Genomic DNA, 26242 nt, shown 5'->3' with positions numbered 1-26242 from the left:
AGACCTGGTCTCAAGGGGTTCTGCAGCCATCTTCTCAACCTGAGAAAATTCTGAGCAAATTATCCTAAAAAAGAAAGGCTCCACAAACAAAAGTCCAGACCACATTCCACTGCACTCAGAGTCAGAGCTTCAGTGGTGCCTGAAACCATTTAAGGGTCCCCAGGTCACTCAGTGCTCCCCAAACAAAGGCATCTAAAGGAGCTAGAAAAGGACGTGCCCAGTGAGATAAAGAACTACCAGCTGTTTCAATGGACACGGCCTACCCCACCCTACAACTTCTATATTTGACATAAAACCACCCCCATTTTCCCCACCCACCCACAGTGGTATGGCAGAAAGACAGAATGACAGAAAGCAAGAAAGCGTGCCTAGGCAAGCCACCAGAGAGAGTTGGGCAGCTACAGACTCAACACGGAGGGACAGCAACCATCTCTGCCAACTGTGCCCACAGGCCTTCTAAAGGGTGAGGGAGGTATGAGCCAATGAGGTTCTCCCCACCAACTCTGCAGCAATAGAAAACCAAGTTCTAAGGGACCGTGCTCCGTGGATGCCCTGATTATGCCTGATGGCTACGAGGGGAGGGGGGGAGAAGCAGCCTACAAGCCACATACCTCTGAGTCACATACCACCTACCTGCTTTCATTCCAAATACCCCCCAAGAGCAAATTTGGGGTGGGGCCGGCAAAGGGAGCCTGCCCCTACTGGGCCTGGGGAGTTGGCAGGTATGGGAGACTTGGGAACAGGAAGGGGCATTTGTTCCTTACTCTGTTTTTCCAAAGCTTTTTGCTTTTTCACTTCCTGGTGCTTGTTCCACAATTCTACCCCAGATGCAATGTAAGCAGGAGAGAAAGACAGAGAGAGTCAGAGGCTGGTCAGACAGACGAAATGGAAACCCCCCACCCGAGTTGATTCAGTCTCAGGCGCAGGATTACAAAGCAAGAGATAAAAAGAGATCTTCCTTTGGGGGGGGTTAAAAATCAAGAGAGCTAACGCCTTCCCCCCAACTCATGAACTAAAGACTCCAAATTCCTATCCTAACCTCAGTGTGGCAGTAAAAACCCTACAGGACGTTCGAGCTGGAAGAGCCTTTGATCAAGCTTGGTCACGTCGGCACGAGGAAACTGATCCTACAAAGGCTGGGGCACTTGCTCAAGACCCCGGAACTTAGGATCAGTTTAAACTTCCACCATGCCGTGCTCTCTCTGCCAAATGAGCTGGGCAACTGCAATTTTTAAAGATTCCAGATAAGACAGATGATCACCTCAAGCAGCCAAAGGGTTTGAGAAGCACGAGCACAAATCTGCTTGATTCAGTGGACTGGACAGAGGCCACCCATGCAGGCAGCAGACACCCCCCCGTGTTGCTACCAAAAACCCCAATCCACCCTCAGCATCAGTGCCTGCCCTAGGAAGAGACCCTTCCTGAGCCCGTCGTCTTGGAAAATGCTTCCGGCAGAGGTGACAGAGAACACCAAACAGTCAAGAATAGCATCTTAGGAAGGTTAAAGAAGAAAGAATATCGATCATAGCAATTCTTCTCCTGGAGGAACTTCAGAGTCGATTTCGTCCAATCTCCTCGTCTCCCAGATGAGGAGAGAGAGACCCAAGGGGGAAAGTGATTTGCCTAACGTCGCATTCCTAGCTGGGGGCAGAGACAGGACTAAAACTCCAGACGACCAGAACTGTAGGTTAGTCCTTTTTCTAGAACGTCACATCAGGCAGGAGAAAGGCAGGGTCGACTGCCACTAGGATAATATTCTGCTGGCCAGAGAAGTATAGCTCCCCTAAAAAGGAAACTGGCCCCTCATTACCATTTATGGGAGCATAAAGCCACTGCTAATGCTTGTGGCAAAGAGGCATCAGCTAGAAGCACACCACCCAGGGACCTAGAAGCAGAAAGAGAAAGACACAAGCTAGATGACTCAAGGTCAGGTAGAGAGTGAGTCAAACAGAGGTGACACCCAGAGAGCTCACTAAGGCACTGCCCTAGTGGGAATGGAGAAACACCCAATGTAAGCAAGCTCTTAATCAAGTACAGGAAGGACAGGTTTAAAGAAAAGCTGACTCAGAATTCTACACCTTGGGGTCTAGAACCCAGGGAAATGGGGTTTCTGGACATGCCCCAGAGGAGCAAATTCAAGGGCAGTGTAATGGCTGGTCGGGGAAACTTGGCTTGAGAGACCCAGACGATCATAATTTTATAGCCCAAAGATGCATCCATAAACTTCCTTATAGCTTCCAGAAGCGCATGTGGCCTCTCCACTATGTGAAGAAATCCAGATGCAAATAAAAAGGGACCAGGAGTACAGCTCAGACTCCCTGCACTAAACCTCACTGGGGCCCTCTAATCAAAACTTCCATCCTTCCTCTAAGATGTAGGTGGGGGCAGCTGGCAATGAAGCATAAGGGATAGAGAAGTATAAAGAAATACCATTAGAAATGGACACAAATCTATCTCCCTCTTCAGAAAGCAAAGCATGGGGAAGAGAAAGGATTCTGGATGAATTGAAAGGAGGGAGGGATATTTAAGAAGCCAGGACCCCTCCATCACACCAAACAAGCAATACATACCAATAGAGGCTACAAAATTCTCCTCCTTTAAACTTCTGGTGTCTAGCTCCTTGAGACCCTTTCCTGCAGCACTTGGTGCTCGAGGTCCCAGCTGGGGAACTCTTAGCTGTGCCATAGCCTTGGGGTCCCCCCGCCCAGCCAGGCCAGGATCCTTGCCAACTGGTGTATTTACACTCTCTGTTGGACTTCTCTTCCGCTTGTCTGGTTCTGAGGAAAAGATCAAATATAGGAAAAGGTCAGGGGCCGGCCCCGTGGCAGAGTGGTTAAGTTTGCATGCTCTATTTCAGTGGCCCAGGGTTCACCAGTTTGGATCCTGGGCACGGAGCTATACATAGGTCATCAAGCCATGCTGTGGCAGCGTCCCACATGGAGGAACCAGAACGACTTACAACCAGGACACACAATTATGTACTGGGGCTTTGGGGAGGAAGAAAAAAAAGAGAGGAAAACTGGCAACAGATGTTAGCTCAGGGCCAATCTTAAAAAAAAAAGAGGAAAAGGTCAAAAGAAATAGCGAGCGAGAATCAAGGTATGAAAATGAGGCGGGAGAAGTGGAAATACAGGAGGATGTGGAATGGAACAAGTGCAAGGAAAGAAAAGCTGACATCTTCTTTTTCATGACAGAAAAATCCCCAGTCCATATCAACATGCATTAAACAGTGAAATCTCGAGGCCCGAGGGGAAGCGGGTTGGCACTGGAAACTTGTCAAGGGGACAAGCTTACTTTCTTTGGAGACAAGTGAGAGAGTTGTGGACGGCACGCTGCCCAGCTGGTATGATCCCTACCTTTACTATAGTAGTGGGTCTGGGCGATCTCCAGAAGCCCAAAGATGCTGGCCATGCCACCCAGACCTGCGTGCGCATAGGACTGCTCCAGGCTGAGTACCGTGCACTTGAGCAGGTCTAACATCCCCTTGTACACCTTTCGACTGATCTCCTGCAACAATGACCCAGGGGTGAGAGTTGGCAAAGTTGCCCTTCGTGTCCAGGTCCCTATTCCCAGTTGATTCCAACTCCCAACCCCAAACACTGACCACATCTGGGATGATGTCCTGCCGGGCATCGTCCTCTGACTGCACCGTGCGGTTCAGCTTGCTCAGCACGAAGACTCGCAGCTGCTCGCTCTCCAGCAGCCGTCGCACCTTTTTCATGTTGAGCCAGCCAACGCCCTGGCCATCCAGCACGCTGTGCACCACCTCCTTCAGGAACTGCTGGTTCTCACTACGGGGTCCACACACCACTTCTGTGGTCATCAGCTTCTTTGCAGAGCATCCCCCCTTTCACCAGACTAGATGCTTGCCTCCAGGGGCAAAACACAAAGCCAAGTCTCCAACTGTCCAAGTGCACTGCAGCCCCCCCGCACCAGGCAGCCTGGTTTGCCTAAGCGCCCACTGCTGCTGCTGCACTCTCCCTGATGCCGTGAGCTTTACCACTGCACGGGGACTGACTGAGCCAGAAGGAGAAGTGATAGCAAGAACTGATTTCATCTACTTCTCTCCCACTCTTGAGCATCCCTAAAGTTTGGTACAGGAATTGCTACTTCTATCAGATAACTGTCAAAACAGCTCTGCCATTTATTACCTAGAATTGCTGGATCGACCTTGAGGTGAGGGAGGCTCTCTTTTCACCGTCGGGCTGTGTTTAATGACAGAAGACTTCTGGTCCACTAAGGCCCTCCTATTTCCTATAGCCAGGAAGGTAGGAATGAGAGACGTCACTATCGTAGTCCAACAGCCAGTGTCAGCACAGCCCTGAGTAGCCATGTCCCACACCTGTTCCCCAGAAGGGCTAGGTGAGGGTGGCACCAGGCCATCACATATAGGCAGAAACCAGCCATGGCAACGTGGAGGAAGTGGGGCTGGAGACTCAGGCCACTCTACATGCACCAGCAGCACGCCCCATGGGCAAGCATGGGCGTCACAGGGGACGGGCAAGGCAGGTCACTCGTGTGATGCCGCTTGCTCCATGAGGAGGATGGCCCTCAGGCAGGCACAGAAGATGCTAGGGAAAAAAGATCATGCACAGCTCACGGGCAGGACCCACCTTCACCACTCCCGGGGCCGGCTTCAGTAACAATCTCCATTAGAGTATTTAGCCCAAATACTGGGACACAAAATACACAATTAGTAGGTGCACCACGATACCACAACCCCGATACCCCTCAATGGAGCTGTAAGTCAGACAACGTGAGCATTCTCCCAAAGCTTAGTGCACATAACCTTGGCTCTCAGGCACCTCAGAGCTGGAAGCCAAGTGACCAGGAGACTACCAAGGCTCTAGGAAAGACCATCCCTAAGACTACGGCCTCTCCAAGCCAGGGGCGGGGAAAATGACACAAGGAGCCTTCAGGTACTAAACAGGCGCATGCACGAAAGAGGGACCACTGGTTGTCATGAAACATCTAGCACAGGGGTCCAGAGGGCCTGCGGGTGTGCAGAGGGAAGAGACCCATCTTGCAGATGCTGTCATGGGAAGGGGGGTGGGGTGTGAGGATGGGAGGTGGATGGGAGCGACAAGTGCAGCAGATGAAGTGAAGCGTCAGCATGCAATGGCGGCGTCTCAACGGCTCTCCCCTTCACTGATCACGTGAAAGCCTGTGACGCTAACACCTTTCCATGCCCGACCTACCGAGCCGGAGGGGGATTCACTCTGAGTGCTAGCTAGTTCCCCATGCCACCAGGTATGATGTCCTTTTGCCCATCTCTCCCATGTTCCCATCCCCACCAAACATTTCTCAGGTTTCCGACATTTTTAATCATTGGGAAGAGAGGTCAGTTAAAAAATACATGGAGCTGCTTCTCACTGTGCTTTCTACTGTGATTAAATATTCCAGCACACTATCCAGAGAGAACAAACAAAAGTCAGAATAAATTCAGAAGAGCCCTTCAAACCGTCAGAGATCACAAGTGAAAATCAAATAATCTTAACTGCCCCTAGCAGCCAACCAATACGACCTGGCCCGCTCACGGCCCCATGGTTGACATGAAGCCAAGGAAAGGTTTCTTGACTCTACAAACCCTGCCAGGCTTTGCACAACCATCCCCTGGTGGGCCAGACCATCGGGATGGAGTTCGTCCTAGGGTCACACAGTGGGAACCTGGCAGATGACTGGTGGCAGCTGAGGATCCCTGTGTGAATTACGTAACTCTGATGAAGTTCCCCCAGAAGCAGCAGTAATCCCACAGTTGCCATTGTCCCGAATGATACATCAGGGCCTTCTCTTTAGCTACAAAGAGTTTCCATCTAAAACCCAGCAAGAGCCCATGATGTGCAGTGAAAGCCATGAGAAGCAAGATGAGGGACAACAGCCAGACCAAAGAATTCACCACACACGGGGCTCCAGACAAGCACCCAGAGCCCTGAGTACTCCCTGGAGAACCCCAGGCAGCAGCTGTGCTTGGCAAAAGGAGGGCCGGCGTTACCTTTCAGGCTGGGGAAGGGCGTGGCCTTCTCTCGGGCACCTTTGGTGGGCAGCGTGAGGTTTGAAAGACTGAAGCTTGTGCTGTGGTTCCGATACAGGCTGCCTATCAAGGGGAGAGTGAGAACAGTGAGTGAGGGGGAAACAAATCAAAGCATCATTCTCCGATGACTGTCATATCATCTTCACCTGTCTCCTTTCACACACAATCCCGGTGCCTCTGATCTACCTCACTCAGGACAAAGTCTAACTCAGAGCAAATAAAGGGGCCACTGCCAGGATTGCTCAAAACCCGATAACCACCTTCTCTGACTACCTCCCATGACAATAGCCAAGTCTCATCTCCTAGGAACTCAGCATGAAAGCCGGCAAAATGTGCCTCTGGTCTGAAGTTGGCACTGTCCCTCCCCAGCTTCTGAAAAACCCATGACCACAATTATCCCCTATGTTGACTTTCTCTGGGCCTTCGTCTGTCTTCAATCTTTAACTGACACTGCCCCTCATTTCTGGAAACACTGTCTATGCACAAAAGTCAGTCTCGTATAGATTTCAAAGCATGTTCACGAAAGCGTCCTTCCCCAGGCAAAGAAGATATCAGACAGATACCCAAATCAAATTTGACCAGAATATCTCCACAAAATGTATGTACAAGTGTATGATTTTTAATATGACAATTTTTCAGTTGACCAGCTCTTACCTGAAACAGACTGAAACCTCCAGGTATAAAGACAATGACTAATCCTGTCCCTGTTCTTCACTGACCTCCTTGGAAAATACCTTACTCAGTGTCACCCAAACGACCTGAACCGGGACTTGATAATGCCAACCCAACCCAATATCGGCAGTTCTAAGCAGCATCGGCCGTGGCCAGGCCCTGCAGGAGAGAAACCGGGAAAGAAGCATGAGGGAGCTGAAGGCACTTACTGGCGAAAGACATGATGCCCCCGAAGCCCTCAGTGCTGTTGTTGGAGACGGTGGAGGTGGGAGAGCTCGCTCGAGAGTCCGACTCTGCGTCTGAGTCGCTTGCCAGTTTCAAGCTGTTGGGCCGCAGCAGCTTTTGAGCCCTTGAATGCACAGTGGCACCTATGAGCCCCAGGCAGGGGTACCTAACCTTGGGCGTGTGGGCCTGATGCTACACTGCCATCACCGCTCCCTTCCCACAATTCCTAAATGCCTGGATCAAAGTGCCACCCTCTGGGGATGGCAGGACCACGAGAGCATTCAGATTTGTCAGACTTTCTGATTAACCCTCGCCCGGGGTCCACTGGAGGAGATCCTTCAGTCACCCATCTAGAAGGAATCCCCAGGCTCTCACCGATTGCCATTGACATGTTGGCTGAATCGGGGAGTGTAACTTTCCCCCTGCTCATCATCATCTTCCTCAGGGGGAAAGCCATATTGGGGCTCGAAGTATGGATTGTCATAGGTTCGCCGGCGCACTGACCCCTCTCCAATTTCTGTCTGACGCCTGTCCACACTCGACTTGCCAATGCTGGGAGGCACGGTAGTGGGGGGCTTGGAGACGCCTACTGCTGTCTTATCATCCATCTTTGTTGAGTCAGCAGGTTCCTAAAGGCCATATCAAATAAAAAGTAGTCACCCGGTGCCCAGTGACGCCTTCCTGTATTCTCAGTTTGGCAGGGCCAAGCCAGGCCTGTCAGATTCCTATACTAAGGAATGTGTGAGAAAGGATCTCCGTGACATGCCTGTTCTCTGGTCCCAAAAACGATGCAAGGGGGATCTTAGCTAAATCCTGAACAAAGGCCAGTGACCTCCTTCTGGGGTCAAAACTCTATCTCATAGGCCCTAAGCTATAGGACTAATGGAGAGGAAGACGGGAGATCGTGAAGAAAGCAGCAAATTAAATGAGCAGCCTCATCCCAGCTTTCCTAATAGAGGTGAGGCCCACAGCCCACGTAACAGTTCCCATTTACCCACCCCTCCAGCTCCTCACGTACAGAACTGGCTCCACGGATGGGGCTGCTGCCGGCGGTGGGGCTGGAGCTGGAGCGCAGCAGGGGGGTTTCCTGAGAGTGCTCGCTGTCTGGGCCAGGTTCCTCTGCTTCCTTCTGGGTCTGCAGCTCATCAATCTCGACCTCACTGGCATCCCCCAGTGCCGCGTGTGTCAGGGGATCCACGTCTGCCAAAACCCAAGGGAGGCAGGTACTGACCACACCATCCCGGAACCCAAACCCTGCCCAGAGCTGGCCGTTCTCCCCAAGTGCACTTACTAGGAGTGTCACCATTGATGTCACATTTCATCATTTCACTAACAAAGTCACCAAGGGAGGAGTAAGAAGAGCTTGAGTCGTCATAATCCATACTATCACTGCCGCTGCAGAGTGAAGAGCATAAAAACAAAAATAAAACAGAAAGAAGGGGCAGGGTAAAGAATCAGCAATCAGCATTAGGGAAAATAAAAAGAGGAGAATTCTTAACTCAAGGCCAGGGAACAAGATAAAATAAGGAAATTAACATAAAACCATCAACCAAAATGTAACTCAAGCCTTCAAAGACTGATGTCTAAATCCTCTGAGATTTTGTCATTGCACTAAATAAAGGCTAATGAGAGCCTCTTTACCTTAGAAAACTGATTTGCTGCCACAGGGACTGCTCACCTGTCATCAGTAGGGTCAGAGTCAGAGTCACGCTCCGGTGGCACGCTCAGCGCCTCGGCCAGCTGGGAATTGCTATCATAGACTCGATAATGGATGGGCTGCAGCTGGTGAGCATACCACTTTGGCTTGTCACCAATCAGGGCTGGATCAAACATGTCTACCCAAGGAGAAAAAAGAACAGAGTTAGCAACAAGGGAGAAAAAGCAAGCAAAACATAAAAGGTAGGAGAAAGTCTAAAGCAAAATAGGAATGGAAGGGACAGGCCAGTGACTAGAAAGAGAACCAGTGAAGGCAAGAGCCATCAGGAGCACAAAGGCAGAGGTGGGGAGGAGCAGAGGGTGGGTGGACTCACTGTTGTGAATTCGCTGAAAGGCATAGTTGGTGGGGTTAAGGATCCATTCTCCAAAGTACTCCACAGCCTGAGTCCTGGCCAATTTCTCAGCAAAAGGAGTCTGCCGGGGACGTGAGGCTAGAAAGGAGCCAGCTTGAAAAGCTACCACAGGCCGAGGGAAGAGACGCAGGGTACGTGTGTGCATCTGAAAGCCCTGCAGCACGTTGGGGGAGTTGAAGAAACGGACCATGGCCACTCTGGGGAAGAAGGGGATGGTGAGATAAGCTGAGGTCCACCCCCCGCAGAGTACGGATTCCTACCCTCCAAAGTCTGAGACCACCTCCCCAAGTCATCACTGAACAGCTTCCAACCATCAAGGGGAGAGGTGTCTTAAAGAATGATCAATCTCCTTCTTCACTCAACTCAAGGCCTACAAGGCCTAAGAGTATGACGAACTATTTCTTCTCTTTGCTTTCACTAAGGTGACAGATATAACCAAATGGCACAGGGAAGGAGTCTGCTCCATGGTCAAAGAGCGAGCAGAGACCAGTTTAAGGGCTGGTGATCGTCCAGTCTGCTTGATCATACCTGGTTGCGACATCCACAGAATCCACATCATTGCCGTAGATGAGTGGGTTGAATTCAGTGGAAGGTGTGGACTGCAGGTCGTTAGAAGGCCTCCCCAAGAGAAGGGGGATTTCCTGGCCCTCATGGAATTTCTCCAGATTGAGGATGGGCTGGGTGTTGAGACTCATGCTGGCGAGGGCCTGCGGAACAAGAGACCCTCACAGAAGGCAAATTCCTGGGCGGCTAGCCAACCTCATCTCCTAGGAAAGAGGCTTTAGCTTTGAAATAAGAATCCAAATATTTTAACCTTTAGAAAATAATTGGAATTATGTAGATCTTCAGCTTAAGCCAAGCTGGCTCAAGGCAACTTGATTAGATCTGAAGTCCAAGGCAACAGTTTTCAAATTTTATTTTAGCCATAAAATCTTGTTTTTCAATTGGAATCTATGTGGAAATACAAACAATTGAAACATGTAAAATGAGAGCTTCTCTGAAGGACATAAGGAACCCGGAGCCTCACAGGATCAGCCCCTAAGAGGCTCCGTGGGGCAGTTTGAAAACCCCTGGTCTAAGACGAGCAGTGCAAATGTTAATGGGCACGGGATTCACCTGGGGATGTGGTTAAAATGCAGATTCTGATTCAGTATGTCTGGCGTGATTCCGCACTTTTAACAAGCCCAGGTGATGCTAACACTGCTGGTCAACGGACCACACTTTGAGAAGCAGGGGTAAGAATACAGGATAAATGAGCCCAAGGATTTTAGCTCCTCCAAACATTTAAAGTACAGTTCCACATATCAACCTCTCCATCTCATTAGTTGTACTAAAGGAACCATGAAGAATGAAAACACAGCAAAGGAGGATAGCTAGAGAACTTTCTGAACTTGGCAATCTTCACCAGCCTCTGCAGTAAGAAGATACCATATTATATCATCATTGATGAAGCAAGTGAGAGGGATGAGAGAAAACGACCCATTTAAACCCAAACAGCTATCATCTAGAGGCACTGCTAAGGAACCCAGACAACACAGAGATTCCTGAAGACCCTTCACGTGAGAGCAGGGATTCCTGAAAAGAAATACAGAGCCATCTACCGGAGTCCTACGGAACACACACAGCAGGGCAAAGGAATGGGGCCTCGTCGGTGTTACCTTCAGGTACTGTGTTCAGCATGCAGAAGAAGAAGAAAATCAATCAATGAAAAGTGCATTTAAAGGATTACTCAAAGAAAGGAATTTTTGAAGCAAGGGTTCTATAGGGACTTAGTGATCAATTCAAGAAGAAAAATAAAAGGAGCCAGATTGTCTAAGCCAGTAGCTCCCTCCCTACAAGACCGAGAGAACATGCCAAGCCATAAAGAATGGCAGACGCGACAAGAAACAGAAAGAGGAGGGCTGTTTGTACAGCATCATAAGCGCGAGAGGGTGCGGGTGGGAGGCCAAAGATGAATGACGATGAAGCTAAAAAGCCCTTTCCGAGATCCACCCCGCCACCCACAAATGGAAGACACATCTTCCTAAGCCCACCCCGGGCTCAGAGAATCTACTCCACTGGGCTCTGAAAGGAAACTGGCCCTCAGAACAGCTGCCCGCCTACAGCCGTCCCCCAGCAGCCGCTGCTTCTCTTCCCTTTCCTCGTTCTTCACTTACCTGCTTTAAATGTTTCTTCAGCTCTAAGGATTCCGGCTCTGGCAGGACAGGCAGCACTTCTGCATTGGTGGGGGCAATCACCTGCAGCAGAGAAGAGATCAAAGGCATGACCTCAGAATTAACGGCTCAGGAGTTTCTCTTACATAAGGCGCAGTAACAAGAACAGGAAGTTGTATACACAATATTATTAATTATGTGAATACACACATTATATAGAGACATAGAAGACGTACATATATATATGTATACGATATACATACACACCTGAAAGGAAAAATACCTAAATGGTATTGGTGACTATCTCCAGATAATGGGATTATGGTTTTTATTTACTTCTTTATGCTTATCAGTATTTTCTAAAGTTTTACAATGAACACATACAAGGGCTTCCTACCGAAGTTTGAATGTACTCACACTGCAGAAAGTTCATATACATTGTTTTTTTAAGTCTGCAGTAAAAGAGTCTTACTAGAAACTATATTCCAAGAAAACCATCAGATGATCTACACCATACATAATGGTCCCACAACCACAACCACCCTACTGCTCTTGGAACATGCAAGGAAGCACTTAGTTCTGGCAAAACTAAATCCTGTAATTCTTTGAGTCCTAACCAAGGGCCTATTTAGCCACTAAAGTAAAAGAAGCATTTAAAAAAAAGTTGTTTCAATGAGTCTCACGATAGAAATCACCCACAAACTTAGGAGCTTCCTAGGATAATCTACAAAAACAGAACATAATCCTATTCCAGACCCTCCAATGCCTCAGCCAAGAAGCTCACCCTATTGCTGTCCAGATCCACTAGCCACACATCATCAGGCATTTTGAAGTCCAGTTTGTAGAGGAAGAAGCTGGCAGGGACCCCGATAATGTACGGGGTTGGAGCCAACAGCAGCTGTGGAAAGGACAAAGAAGATAAGAAACAAAAACAAAACCGGGGGCTGGCCTGGTGGCGTAGTGGTTAAGTTTGCACGCTCCACTTTGGCGGCCTGGGGTTCACAGGTTCAAATCTTAGTTGTGGACCTAGCACCACTCATCAAGCCACACTGTGGTGGCATCCCACATAAAATAGAGGAAGATTGGCACAGATGTTAGCTCAGCGACAATCATCCTCAAGCAAAAAGAGCAAGGTTGGCAACAGATGCTAGCTAAGGGCCAATCTTCCTCGCCAAAAAAAGCCCTACTGTGATCACTTATCAAGTCAGGGTTTTTCTAGATAAGGAAACACAGGTCCACAATCCCTTTTCCAAAACTCTTGAGGGTAGACGTGTTTCAAAATTCAGAATTTTGCAGAGTTTAGAAAAGTAACAGTGCATATTCTGTATGTTATGTAACACCTGCAGGTAGTAGCCAGTAGCCTACAATCATTAACATTAACTGTGATAAATAAAAACCATAAATAGCATAAGTTTTGCCACCAGATCAGTTCAAGTCAGGCCAGACTATACTGACAAATAAGTTTTGATAAGGGATTGAGGACCACTACTGATTTACAACTTCTTTGGGCATTGAGCCTTCTCCCTCAGAGCTGGATGGAGTTGTAAGAGGAAGGTGACAAAGCCGGAAGACACCTTGAGACTCACCTGTTCTGCCGATGCCATGCAGGTGGGCAGCAGTGGGATAACAGGAAACATATACTCCAAGGGGTATATCATTGCCACAAACGCCATCACAGACATGGAGAGTGCGTTGTAGTCTCGGGACTGTAGCACCACCTGCCACAAGCCATACCGTAAGGATCACTCAATAGCATAAATAAAGGTTAAGAGAAAACAGACTTGATGCTACCATTTAATTTCTGTTTCACTGTGGCTACAGCTCTGGGAGTTTAATTTCCACCATTCTCACTGCCCCATGCCTCATCCTATCTGCCACCTCCCAACCCAAGCAGTGTAGTAACACTCCCTCGAATCACTCCCTTACCTTCCCAGTCCTTGTACCCCCAATTCCAGGACCACTCACTGGAACAGAACTATCGAGACTTCCAGAGAATTAGGTCAGCACAGTGAGGGGTAATTCAACTGAGTGGCAAGCTCTCTGAATATATCCCACATGATACCAGTCCCTTAATTCAACCCCCACCTACTGCGTACCTGCTGTACATCTGGTACTGTGTTATCTCCTGGAGATAAAATGATGAAAAGGATGTACTCCCCGTCCTCAAAGAGTTCACGGCCCAGCCTCTGCCACATTTCAAAGTCCTTTCCCCAGAAAAGTCTAGAAAGCTGGCCCTCTCACCTTGTGCTCTAACAGGATGCAGGTTAGCACCTGAAGACACGCATCCACACCCAGAAGTTCCAAGGGAAGGTGCAGCGGGAAATCCACTAGGGTGAATCGAGAGGGGTCTGGAAGAGCAAAGGTCAGAGCTTGCTGGAGCTCCTGGGGCAGGACCTCAATGTCAACTCGCTTCTGCCCAGAGACGGGTACTGGGGAGCGCAGCAATCGATAGATCCAGGCCTCGATCTCTCGAAGGTCATGCAGAAGGGCACTTGACTTCTCCTCCACTAGCAGTGAGCCAGTAAAGATGCGCCACATGGTGTCTCTGAGGAGCAGACAGCAGGAAACAGACACGTAAGTACCAGGAGCTGATATCCACCTGCGACCCCAGGTAACCGTAGAGGATATAATGATGGCAATTGAAAAAGCTCACCCTTTGGCCTCAGCTAGGACCAGAGGGGATACACCAGAGGAAGAACAAATATAAAAGGGATACATAGTAGGACTTACTGTCCTGCCTGCCATAAAATGTCAAATTCCCCAGCATCACTGCAAACACAGCTGCGGTAAGAGGTCTAAGCCTGCAGCAGTCTCCGCTTAGTGGGGACTAACACAATACACCTAAATGGGTCCAAAGGTCTCAGGCTTCAGGGGCAATTTCCTGTGCGCCTCGCAGACCAGTGTCACCCCATCTCTAAACGCTTCCCCTCTCTTCTGAGCCTCTGCAGAAACCGTACCTTTGTATGCCTCGGGGGATGCCCAGTTTCTTGCCCAGCAGTCGCTCGCTGCAGCAGTCCACCAGACGTTTGAGGGTATACAGACACTCCCGGAAGGTGGAGAAGAAGGGGTAGTGGCTGAGCACACACAGGGATGTCAGAGTACTGTTGCGGGAACGGCTCCCCGCCTTGGCCCGGCGTTTGCCCCGAGGGGACTGGTTCACATCGGGGGTGGAGTCGGCACTGGGAGGCTGCAGGGAAGAACCACTCTCCGAGCTCTCGGTGCCAACCTCTTCTGAGGCACATGCGGCACGGGGTCCTTCCTTCCCCCGGGACCCTGCCCCGCCATCCCCCTTTTCCTTAGGCATTCGCTTTTGGAAGGAGCGGTAGAAGTTAACGCAGATGCCATAACGCGTGACCCCAGTGTCCTTGTCAGTGAGAGTGAAGACAAAAGAGGTGTCGTCCCGCAGGCTCATGCGCCGCTGCCGCACACTCAGACAGCCCTCTGGCTGGCAGAAGAACACCACGTCCGGGGGCAGGGGGAACCCGGGGTGATCCTCCAGTGGGTATCGCCGCAGCAGTTCAGGAGTCTGGGCCACACTGTCGCTGCTTGGGTGCCTGACGAATATAAAGGCAAAGTCAGCAGCCTGAAGGGACAGGAGGCTCTTTCAAATTTTAACCGCAGTCAAGAAATAAATCCCAAAAGGCAATTTTGGATAAAGTCACTGAACTGCAGGACCTCGGAAAACGTAAGTGTTGCTGGCCACACTTAGCTCGTAGGCTAAATGAAGTCTGCACTGTCATGAAGACACCCATCCCAAATGGAAGGGAAAATGGCAACCATAAAATGATCACTGGCACCTTCAGATGATTAGCACCTTTCAAGGCGTATTAGCTCATGAAAGAGTATTACCGAAAGAGTATACGGGGGTAGAGAAAGAGCACAATGTGCTTTTCCTTTTCACAAAATAAGGAAACTGGGGTATATAGAGTATATTTGCTCAAATCACAAAGATGCTAGTTAAGAGCAGAGTTTCGCTCTGCCTCTGTTCCTTCAGGCCAACACTCTCATTCCATCTGACGGTGTTGTTTTCACTACTGGCATCAAGGTTCCGATCAGGGTAAAATAACACTGGAAGAATGAGACACGCAAAGCAACATGGAGGTGGGGGAGGGGAATGATTACAGATCTTGTGGCTATCCCAGATGACAAGACAAAAATGAGTCTCTTGTTGGTTACCTGGCCCCCACGATCACTAGATAGTCCAGTAACCGAGGACAGAACTTCTTCTTTTGCACCATGGTTCCAGTTCATCAGTTCATCTCAGAGAAACTTCAAGGCACCAAGCAAGGAGTCAACGTTCCCAGGAGGAATTCTGATATTATCTGAAGATCTAAGCCTAAAAGGAAAAAAGCACTGATAAGATCCATTGCCGTGCTGAGGGACACATCTCTCTCAGCTTCATCCTATCCAAGGGCATAAGTCAGAAGGTCTTCCATTTTGGTACTAAAGATAGGAGAACCTGACACTTTTCCCAGCCTGGAGCTGGGTCTGGGCTTATGAGCTCACAGAGTCAAATGTCAAGAAGTAGGACAAATAATGGCTCACCTCCCCATCCCTACAAACCAGCTCGTTTCCAGCCTCATCCCTGGGGCTGTTTCCGAAAAACAGGCCCAATTAGTCTAAGCTGGACTCAGTCATTATGATAACAAAAATTAAGTCACTTTCAGGACTGCTCCAGGGTGGAAGAGGCTCAAACCAGACTCTCTAATCAGCACTAATCTGCACTCCTAGCACTAGACGGAAACCTAATTCTTCTCTGTTCCAACATCCTGCATTCAGCTTGATGTGAAACTACAATATAGACTATATTTAACTGCACTCAGACAATAAAAACAGCTGGCTACTCTACCCCGTGCGATCTCCCATGAAGAATATCTATGCCCCAATTGCTTCATCTAAACCATTTTTCTCCCCACTTCAAGCAAGAAAGGGGCCCACTGGCTACTGCTACTGGCTCTGCCCTTGGTGCTGAATCACAGTCTTTCTCTATTTTGGTCCCAGGTTGGAATCAGTAATACAATATACACAGATGAGGCCTTGTCCCTCTATATCTTACAGACATTAAGAATTAGATGCAGAAATAAGAGGATTTCTGCAAGAACAGAGAGAGGTGCTCAGAAAAACTTCTAAACCATAGTCCAAAAATTAGGAAAAGCTTACGTGGTCTCAATTATACCTTATTTCCTGTTGGGTCTCCATACACTTCTCTAAATAAAATGTTTCACTCTACTACAAGGCTATTTCCAGTGTTTCGAAGATTCCACCTCTGTGCTCCACACATGGCCACGCTAAGACCTTGTTCACTATACACACAGAGAGAATCTCGTTACACTACATACACACTCCACTCCCTTCTTTGCTGCTGCGTGCACTCCCATACACACAGACACACTCCCTGTATGTTTAAGGCCCTATTTGATTTAGATAATGAGCAGAAGTTCTTTTTTCTCCTCTACTTAATAATAAAAAAGACCTATTTACAACACTTCTCAAATCCTCAAAATACTGCCCCGTCCTTTCTTTTGCTCCCAGTAGAGGACCTGCAGGTAATAGGATTCAGTTTTGTCTCCATAGCGACTCTGGCTCCCAGCACTATTTATAGCACAGCCATAACCCCTCCCCGGCTTGGTGACCGCACAGTGCTAGCAGCTGCTACTCCAGAGTAGGCCAGAGCCCACCACAATTCATTCTCCTTGAATCTGGAGACAACTCTTCCACTGACAGCACCTGCTAATTACTTGGTTATCTTCTCCCCCATCCGTCTTTAGTTTGCACTTTGTCCTAATTCTGGATGTTGATCGGGATATCTCCCTTCCACACAACAAAACCAAGTTCCCAAGCAAGCCACATACTCATTTCTAGGCATCAGCCACAAAGTCCTTGGGTTCTGTCCACTGCTGTGGAGTCACGAGCATCCTGAAGAACGTGGGGCACTGTTACAGAGCTGAGCTCAGTGCCTCCCAAGCAGAATGAGAAGGGGAGGGTAAGAGAGAAATGAAATGGGAGATGGGTAAAAGCATAATTCATTCTATAAACAATTCTGTGGAAAATCCCCAAGGTGAGAGCCAAAGTATCTTAAAATAAAAAAGAATTTACAGGACCAGACCTCAAGGCTAAGCCTTGAAATCTGTTTACATTGAAAATCAGGAGCCCTTTCCTGCCAAAATTCCAAAGGTCACACCTGAAGCATCTTTTACTAATCTATTAGGCATCAGGCTCTACTCTTGGTGGGATCCCAGGCCCTCTCCACTGAGAATTATTTGATAAAACTCAAGTCATTATTCGGCTCTACGGTGCTCATCTCCCTCCAGAGCCACAAGGACCCTGAGATCTTGTGACTATTCTAGACACTAGTGATAGGATAGGTTTTTAGCCACAATGCATATCTCACCAACAGCCACTGCCTTCAGTTATTCAGATTGCAGAGATAACCACGGCTTTTCTTTCCGTTCTCTCTCCCTTCCCCTCCTCATGAAGACTAAGTCCTCTAACACCACCTATAACTCACACTCCGTCTTCACATCCACCCAGGCTCAGCCTCTGCCTCAACCATAGTTCCTAACGTGGAGCCCCTGGTTCCTAGCTCCCATATTCCAAAGGCATCAAGCTCAAAACGCATACCTATCTGTTCAAGTCCCACATCCCCATCCACGCCATCCAGACGCCGATTTAGAATCCACAGACCTTGAAGTTATCTATGTCTTTTCAGCCTACAAATGGCCACTTTCACCAGCCTTTGGGATTCGTCCCTCATTTTGGGCAGGATGTCATAGTAAAACCACAGGAACCGGAGAGCGATATGACATCTTTGCTGACGTGAGCATAACAGGAGGCTCTCTCTCCTCTCCCTCCCCAAGCAGTGACCTTGCAAGCGCATCAGCACAGACTGGTCCAGCGTGGGGAAAAGGGAGCAAGGAGGCAGGCCATTGGCAGGGTTGGGGAAGAGGGAATGGCAGGCAAAGGAGGAAGAATTGAGAGATGCACGAGGATGAGGAGGGAAGTAGTTGCAGGAAAGATGAAACGGCGTGTCCCTTCTCCAACAAGCCAATTATGAAACACCCAGTAAAGAAATATTTTTTAAAGAACCAAACGTGGTTAGGGTTGTTAACCAAAAATAAGGCGTGCCAGCCGGCGCGCGCACACACACGCACACGCACATCCACGCGCGCGCGCCAGGTGCTCGTCCGGGCTCGGGCCGGGACTGGACAGCTCTGCCCGCCCCCTCACCTGCTGGACAGTTCTCCCCCGCCCGGAACCAGCGCCGCGCGCCACCCCGGCAGGAAAGGAGCCCGGCCGCCGCGAGGTGCGCCCAGGCCTGCAACCCGCAAGCCCTCCGCGGCCCGGAGCGCCCCTCCTCCTAGTCCCGCCCCTTCCCCACGGCCCCCTCCCGCTCTCGAGCCTCCTCAGAGGCCCCTTCCCCCGGAGTCCCTGTTTCCTCTCACAGTCCTCCTAGGAACCTGGTCCCAAATGCCTGAACCTTCCTACCTCCCGAGCGCCGGGGGGCCGGCCAGGCCCGGCCGGACGTCCCCCCACAGCTGAGCGCCAGTCGCTCCCCGGCGCGGGCGCCGCTCCGAGCGCCCGCCAGTTCCGCGTCTGCACCGGGGGGGGTGCGCGTACCACTCCGATCGGCGAGGGAGGGGGAGGCGGAGGGGGCGGGGGGCCGTACCATCCACCCCGGGGGGACAGGGCTGCACCAAGCCGAGCGCTGAAGGGTGGAGCCGACCTCGGGAGGAAAGCGGCTACGTACACACCTATCCGTGTGGGAGTGGGAACGCGATGGGGAGCGCTGGGCCGGCCCAGCGCCGCTGCGTGCCAAGGGGAGGACCCAAAGGAGTGGCTTTTGTTTAGGTTGCGCAAACAGACTTTAATTCGACATGGTCATAGAGCCCATTTCGACGAAATGTGGGTTAATCTGGAAGCGACTTCTCAAGATGAGCTGCTCCTGAGACTTTCCGACCGTCCCTCCCGCACCTCACCTGCCTCCCCCCGCACGCGGTTTGGAAGTGCCCAACCACTAGGGTTGGAAAGCCAGCCGCCCCGGCGGTGGAGCCTACCAGTTCAGGGGCGGAGGGGGGACTTGAGGCCGGAAGGCGCGGCCGCGGTATCACCTACACGGGGAGCGCTCCAAGGGAAGGGGGCGGGAGCCGTGCCGCGGTGCTCCCTGGGAAATGGAGTCCACTCCTTCTGGGAGGTCAAACCTGAGACAGGGCAGCCTCCATCTGGCCTCAGGGGACTTTTGTACCTGTCCCACAGGGAGTGGGAGCTGAGAAAAGGGCCCCTTTTTCAGATGCCAATGGAAACACTAAGACATTATACGTGTGCGCACGCACGAACACAAGTGCATGGCTGAAGTGTGAGTTCTGAAAAGCCGACACCTGCTCCCGCACAGAAAGACAAGATCCCACTTGGATCATTAAAGGGGGAGGGGGCATCTAAGCCTCAGCATTCCTTCCACCCTCACGGAGGTGCCCCGTCACTGCCAAGGCTGTCACGGTACTTGCCTCCCTCCTGTGCGTGTGGAGGCGGATCTGAAAGGCCGCGGGGCTTCCCTCTTCCGTTGCCTGGCCCCCACCCCCCGTCCAGAAATTGTCTCTCAGTCTGTATTCATTTTGGTCTTCCTGCACAAACAGTGCCAGACCTGTCAGTGAGGCGGCCCTGAGGCATGTATGGCCAAGCCGCAGAGTGACAGCGGAGAACTTCTCTTGGGGCCCTGTGGGGAAATCAGGAAGTGGCTGAGGCAGCATGGGCAGGGCGCTGGAGAACCTGGTGCAAAATGGCCCTCAGGTTCATCCATTTGGTGGGGTCAGTACAGTCTTCATGTGGAGCACAGCTTTGGCAGGACCCCCACTGCCCAGCAGCCACGAAACTCCCAACCCTTTGACTCTCCTTTAATGCCACCTAAGGATCTCCTTTGCCCAGCTCCCAGGAATGTTTGCCCTTCTCAGTCGGCTCCACCTCTAGGAAGCAGCCACAGGGCCTCAGCCATCCAGCCCAGGAAACAAGATATGGGGAAAGAACAGTCATTCGTGCACATCCCAGATCTCAGAGAGCAGCGGCGGAAGCTTTTTGTCCTGCAGGCGCAGTGCGAACACTTGCTCTGAGTGGACGCTGCTCAGTGTCCGGAGGCTCACCAGTTTCATCAGCATCCGTGGGAACATCAGTCGGTCCTGGGGGAAGGAGAGGGACAAGTACAGCCTTTGTCTCTCCCCAGAGAAGGGGGACAAGGGGAGGGGAGTTGTGGGAGAGGCAGAGAATTGTCTGTGCACGATGTACTCGGGAGGGATTCTCGAAGGGAAAGTGTGTCAGGGAATCGGCCTGTGGAGAAGAGGAAAAAGGGCACCATGGGGAGACTCACATGGGGGTGGTGGATGGAGACGTAAGCATGCAGGGCCTCCACATATGTGTGTTGCAGCCTCTCTACCTGGAGCTGGTCCTGCACGTTGGGCCGGTCTATAGGTCACCAACAGAGTTGAGGAGCAGGTCTGGCCAGGGTCTCAGTTCCATATCCCAAATCACAACCGAAATGAGGGACATGCCCCACCCAAGTTCTCCCATCCCAACGTAACACAGCAAGGGCCTCCACTCCCACAATTCCTGCCCTGCGGAGCCCACAGCCCTCCTTGGTGCAAGACTCTTGCTCGTTTTCCCTCTTGCCCCTCCTCCGCACCTGCAGAGAAGATGCTGATGGCAATGAGCAGAGCAAACTCAGCATCATTGAGTTGCAGCTCATTCATGGCTCTGGAGAACTCAAAGATGGGGTTGATGAACTCCACCTGCAGCCCTGGGGAGGAAGAAGAGAGGCTGGGACATATGGCATGAGCAGCAGGGACTTCCTTCTCTCCTCCAACTCCTCAAGGAACTCAATAAGAAGTCTCCAGGGTCTGCCTGGTGCGCACATTCCACTTTGACGGCCCTGGGTTCGCCGGTTTGGATCCCGGGTGTGGACATGGCACCGCTTAGCATGCCATGTTGTGGTATGCGTCCCACATTTAAAGTAGAGGAAGATGGGCATGGATGTTAACTCAGGGCCAGTCTTCCTCAGCAAAAAGAGGAGGGTTGGCAGCAGATGTTAGCTCGGGGCTAATCTTCCTCAAAAAGAAGTCTCCAGGCTCTGCTGTGTAACCTTGGGCAAGTTTCTTAACCTCTCTAAGCCTCATCTGTGAAATGGGAATCATACCCGAACTTATAAGACTGTCGTGATGGTTAAATGATAAAGCATGCAGAGCACTTAGCATTGTGCCCAGCACATAGGAGGTGCTGAATTAAATGAAAATAAGAATTCTGTTATTCTTATTAGAATTCTTGAGGGCTCCACATTACTAGCAAAAGAAGCAACTCTTATTTTTCTTTATAAAGAAGACTTCCACTGGCAATTGGCCTTACATATTTGACTCCTAGAGATATATTTCATGTTTCACATCCCAGGGGGAACACAGCAATGTGGTTAAAGGTGTAGACTCTGGCACCGGACTGCCCGGGTTTGAGTCCTGGCTCTACCATTGACGAGGCGGGGTGACCTTAGATAAGTTATTTAAGTTCTCTGGGCCTTGGTTTTCCCATCTGGAAAATGGAGACAATAACAGTAACTACCTCATAATGGGTCCTTAGAGTAATGTGTGGTACATACGGTAACTACCATGTAAGTATTTGTTAAACAGATAATAAATTAAAGAAATAGAGCCAGTCTTCTTGCTGAGGAGACTGAAGTTCGAGAAACCATGACCCAAAGTCACGACATCTAAAGAACACTTCTGCCATACCCTCTGTCGAAGTCTCCCCACCCCACATGCTCCCCCAGGCTTCCTCCGGTTTCTCTCAGCAACCCTCTGCTAACTTTTCCACTCAAGGCCTCTCGATTAGTCACTTCCTGTACTTTCACCCTGACATTTATCAAGTATGTGTTGGTCCACTTAATTGACAAGCCCTGTTTGAGAAAGCCTTTCTTGGTGAGGTGTGGAGCCTCGAGTTGTGCCGAACAGCCCCCTTGGAGAGAGAGGGCAAAGGGGTTCTAAAGCTGGGTTATGCCCCCCAGGAGGGTCTGCTACTGCTGGCTGAATAACACCTCCAGTGTGATCAGGACACGCCCTTCGTCATCCAGCGCATGCAGCATAAGGTCACGGATGCAGGGGGCAAGGAGACCTGAGGAAAGAGAGCCCCTGCCCCTTCTCCCCAAGACCTCACTGACAGAATGAGAAATGACAGGCAAACAGGAGGCATCCAAGCTGCTTATATAAACGGATCTATAAATAGGAACAGATGCAGATAGCACAAGTCCACGAGGGCTGAAGGCACACGCAGACACGAGAACTGGGAAAGCTTCGGAAAGGAGGATGTTGGGAAGCAAGAAAAGGCCATGGTTAAGAAGGACTGGGACAGGGGCTGGCCCGGTGGCACAGCAATTAAGTTCGCACGTTCTGCTTCAGCGGCCCTGGGTTCACGGTTCAGATCCAGGGTGTGGACATGGCACCGCTTGGCAAGCCATGCTGTGGTAGGCGTCCCACATATAAAGTGGAGGAAGATGGGCATGGATGTTAGCTCAGGGCCAGTCTTCCTCAGAAAAAAAGCGGAGGATTGGCAGCAGATGTTAGCTCAGGGCTAATCTTCCTCAAAAAAAAAAAAAAGAAGGACTGGAATAATAGCCATTTGGGGAAAAGGGGTTTGGTAGAGAAAGGGGGCAGGGCTGGGCTTTGAAAGCTGGAAAAGGTCATTAAATCGCCCCTAATAGGTGCCTATACCTTCGGGAAGCACACCAGGCACTGGAGAAGGCAAGAGGTGCCAACACAGCCTTGCCATGCCCTACAGTTAAGGGAGGCCTTCCTAGAAAGTTCACTGGCTGGCCTGTGTTGGGACAGCAAGAGGCACGTGAACTGACCTGAGTCACCAGAAACCAGAGAAGACCTTATGAGCTCGGCCCTGGAAACCAGGACCGACCAGCCCCGAGAACGGAGTCAGCATGAGCCATATTTTACAGACCCGCTCACTCAGCTCTTAGACTACTCGGGTTCCTGATGAGCCTCAGTTTCAGTCCTTCCAAAACACCCTCGGCCTTCCATCCTTTCCCAATCCTGCTCCCATGACACAAACATTTCCAGCAATTGAATATGAGGAAACAAACACAGCTTAGCCTGCAAGCAAGTATCAGAGAGCAGCAATGTGAACTAATTCTTGGAGAAAATACTCCGGGTACAGGATGGGGACAGAAGCATTTGCTCTTATGCTAACGCTGCCCCATCTGGGCCTGTGTACCGTATTTCAGCTCCAGTTCTACGGCTCATTGGAAAGAGCAACTGAAAAAAGAGTAGGAGGAAATCAGGCCACATAAGCCTTGGAGAGCACGTCTGAGGAAGATTTGTTCATTATTGACTACTAAAAGGCTCAACGAGGTGGCTTTCAAGCTTTTTTTCCTAGCTGTACAATCTTTTCTTCAAGCAAAGAGTTATGCAGAAGCATACTCAATAATGTAGATTTAAATGAAGCTTCTTCTTTGGCTAAAGTCAGAATAAAGGACATTCCCGCGCCTGCTTCTCCTCTAAGGTGACATTTCTGACACTTCCAATGCCCACCTCAGGTGCCTTGGAACATAGTTTGAGAACCACTGACCTAATGCACCAGAGAACAGGTGTCTATTTGCAGCAGTTGAGAGAGGCCTATCAACATTCCAACTTTCTGTCTTGGGAAAACAAGTGGAGCCTTCCCTTCACAGCCAGCCACTCAAACCTTGGACCCGTGGCTCCCTTGTCACTATGGGCCCCATGACAAAAAGCATCTGTCCATTCAACCCAATCCTTTCCTGATCTCTGTTCTCACCTGCTTTAGCGAAGTCTTCCCGGTTGTAACTGAAATCCTTGAGGAAGGTGATACTCTCACTCCCAGGGTTGTACCTCCGAGATGTCTCCAGAAGCATGACCTGCACACAGGTAGCAGACCTCAAATAGGGACTCCGAGAGAAGGCCAAGCCCCTCATCCCTACTTCCTGGTGGACTGGGCTCCCCAGCGGGTCTGCAGGCCCCTCCCACAGACAATCCCGCTCCGGTTCTCCTTGACCCCTCGGCCGGGCCCGCCACCTCGATCGCAGAGGTCTTCAGCAGGGCGATCTGGTCCTCCCGGCTGAGCTGCAGGAAGCCGGGCAGCTGCTTGGCGAAATCGACGATCTCCTGCACGGAGACGATGGCCAGCTCGGTGAAGTGGGCAAAGCGCTGCTGCCGGGCCTCCCGGCTCTGGGGATCTGGTGCCATGGGCCAGGGCTACCCAGAAGGGCAGGGAGGGGAAAAAGCAAACCACTCTGATATCAAGTGGTTATCAAGGAGCCAGCTGGTGCCCTGGGCACAGCCACCTCTCCCCAGGTCCCTCAGGTACCGTGACTCGAAGCTGGTCAGAAAAGGAACGTCTGTTACACTGTTGCTGGGCAGCCACCAGCTTCTCAATCATGCCCAGTTGCTCTGGGCTGAGCTGGGGTAGGACTTGGGGATCCGAGGGCACCCTTGGGGGCACAGATGTGGCCTGAGACTGTTCCTCCTCTTGCCGCTTCAGCTTCTTCAGGCGGATCTGTTCTTCTGACAGGACACCTAAGGACAGACCAGACGTGAGGAGGGGAGAAGAGGGGGAGACAAAGGGTAGTTGGAGTTTTCGGGAAAGCAGAGAGCACTGGGTAAAGGCAAGGAAGAGATTTTAATCCACACTTAGGGCCCATGTTGGAAAAGCCCTGTAGGCTCAGCTGCCTGTTTACCCTCCACCCTGGCGCCCACGTGTGCCCTGTCCCACCAGCCTCTCCCCCGACTCCTGGCCCTAGACACTCACACTCCTCCCGCATGCCGGCCTGGCGGCATTTGCGAAGGCGACACTCCTGGCATTTGCGACGCATGTAGGTGTCCATGGGGCAGTGGCCCCCGCTGTGGCAGATGTAGCGTGCCCCTTTGATGACACTGCGGCGGAAGAACCCCTTGCAGCCCTCACAGCTCAGCACGTTGTAGTGGAAGCCGGAGGCCTTGTCCCCACACACACTGCACAGCTCGTTCCCCAGCATTTTGGGGGCCGGCCCCTTTTTCCGCTTTTGTGGACGTGGCTCTGGATACAGAGAAGAGCCTTAACGTTCTTCTCCAAGGAAAAAGCATGCTGCCCAGTTGGCGACTCAGTGACCTTCATTCCCTTCATTATATGCAGTCTAATCTCTCTATTATAAGAAAGTAGCTCTCATATGCCAAGTGCCATTATGAACTAGGTATTGTCTAAGCCCTTTATATACACTGATCCTTACAACAACCATAAGAGATAGGCACTATTATTATTTCCATTTTGCAAATAAGGAAACAGGCTCAGAAGGGCCTAAGGTAGGGACAAAATTTACACTCATCCCTCAGGCCTGGTTGACACGAAAACCTTTACACTTAACTGTGATCTTATAAAGAGCCCTGAGGTACCCCTCCCAGATCCAGGGAGCTCCCGCCTCCTGAAAATCCAGCACTCCTCACCTGTGGACTCTGGAGGGGCCTCCACCCCCGGGAGCAGGGCTGTGGGCTCTGCTGCCTCCAACCCCACCCCCGAAGTGCCCCCAGAAGACTGGGGCGTGCTGGCTTCCTCCCTGAGGATGCAGTTGCTGCCTCCCAGCGCCTGGCCACTTGCATCTTGGGCATCTGGTTCCCACAGCTCCACTGCAGAGTCTGAGCCCCGAAAGAGAGGCACAAGGGGGTCTCAGGTCCCTCCTTGTCCACTTTCCCAGCATCCTCCTGGGAAACCACAAACTTATCTCCACCCGTAGAGGGCAGCAAAATGTCGGCTCAGGCTTTGAGACACTGGGGTCTGTGTGGGCTCCAGGGCAAGGCACTTGCACCTCAATACCTTAAATGAGGATGTCAACCTTTGTCCCCTTGGGGGGCTGACATGTATCTATTTCAGAGATCAGACAGAACTCTTCAAAGCCAGGGCTGGGTAAGCACTGGACATGCCAGCTTTCCCCAGCAGCAAGCCCAGATTGAGAACGCCTGGCTGGTGTCTGCAATGGCCAGGCACCAGAACCTGGGCAGAGGTGGTCTGGGCAGAACAGCTCTGGACTGCTCTCGGGGGGGGGGGGGGGGGGGGGGGGGGGGGGGGGGGGG

The 26242-nt window shown here is 51.0% G+C and overlaps 2 protein-coding genes across 43 annotated transcripts in view; both read right to left on the bottom strand.

The window, feature by feature from the left end:
• The window catches only part of MADD (MAP kinase activating death domain), a 38581-nt gene extending 19691 nt beyond the window's left edge, over window positions 1-18890 (bottom strand). For 4 of the 37 annotated variants that reach the window (XR_006885749.1, XM_046643203.1, XM_046643177.1 and 1 more), the window contains exons 1-21: window positions 18636-18787; window positions 15327-15486; window positions 14108-14704; window positions 13392-13695; window positions 12737-12868; window positions 11935-12048; window positions 11154-11234; window positions 9526-9704; window positions 8959-9194; window positions 8607-8763; window positions 8220-8323; window positions 7947-8128; window positions 7304-7557; window positions 6913-7052; window positions 5993-6094; window positions 4614-4673; window positions 4152-4254; window positions 3605-3791; window positions 3357-3507; window positions 2571-2777; window positions 765-818 (exon numbers count right to left, since the gene is read on the bottom strand). Coding sequence is in view for 36 of the 37 variants with exons in the window: in XM_046643203.1 (XP_046499159.1) it covers window positions 765-818; window positions 2571-2777; window positions 3357-3507; window positions 3605-3791; window positions 4152-4254; window positions 4614-4673; window positions 5993-6094; window positions 6913-7052; window positions 7304-7557; window positions 7947-8128; window positions 8220-8323; window positions 8607-8763; window positions 8959-9194; window positions 9526-9704; window positions 11154-11234; window positions 11935-12048; window positions 12737-12868; window positions 13392-13695; window positions 14108-14704; window positions 15327-15388 (3406 nt within the window). In the remaining variant the exon portion in view is untranslated. The other 33 variants (XM_046643207.1, XM_046643210.1, XM_046643208.1 and 30 more) reach the window with 18 other exon arrangements.
• A 1132-nt stretch (window positions 18891-20022) lies between these two features.
• The window catches only part of NR1H3 (nuclear receptor subfamily 1 group H member 3), a 7735-nt gene continuing 1515 nt past the window's right edge, over window positions 20023-26242 (bottom strand). For 3 of the 6 annotated variants that reach the window (XM_046643212.1, XM_046643213.1, XM_046643211.1), the window contains 8 exons: window positions 25619-25807; window positions 24948-25214; window positions 24507-24715; window positions 24215-24394; window positions 23958-24057; window positions 20818-20931; window positions 20506-20600; window positions 20023-20317 (listed from right to left, as the gene is read on the bottom strand). In XM_046643212.1, coding sequence (XP_046499168.1) covers window positions 20171-20317; window positions 20506-20600; window positions 20818-20931; window positions 23958-24057; window positions 24215-24394; window positions 24507-24715; window positions 24948-25214; window positions 25619-25807 — 1301 coding nt within the window. In that variant the 3' untranslated portion in view covers window positions 20023-20170. The remainder of the gene's footprint in view (window positions 20318-20505; window positions 20601-20817; window positions 20932-23957; window positions 24058-24214; window positions 24395-24506; window positions 24716-24947; window positions 25215-25618; window positions 25808-26242) is intronic. The other 3 variants (XM_046643214.1, XM_046643215.1, XM_046643216.1) reach the window with 3 other exon arrangements.

The sequence above is a fragment of the Equus quagga genome, chromosome 17 (assembly GCF_021613505.1).
Source record: "Equus quagga isolate Etosha38 chromosome 17, UCLA_HA_Equagga_1.0, whole genome shotgun sequence".
NCBI lineage: Eukaryota > Metazoa > Chordata > Mammalia > Perissodactyla > Equidae > Equus > Equus quagga.
This window is presented reverse-complemented; position numbering and strand designations above follow the sequence as displayed.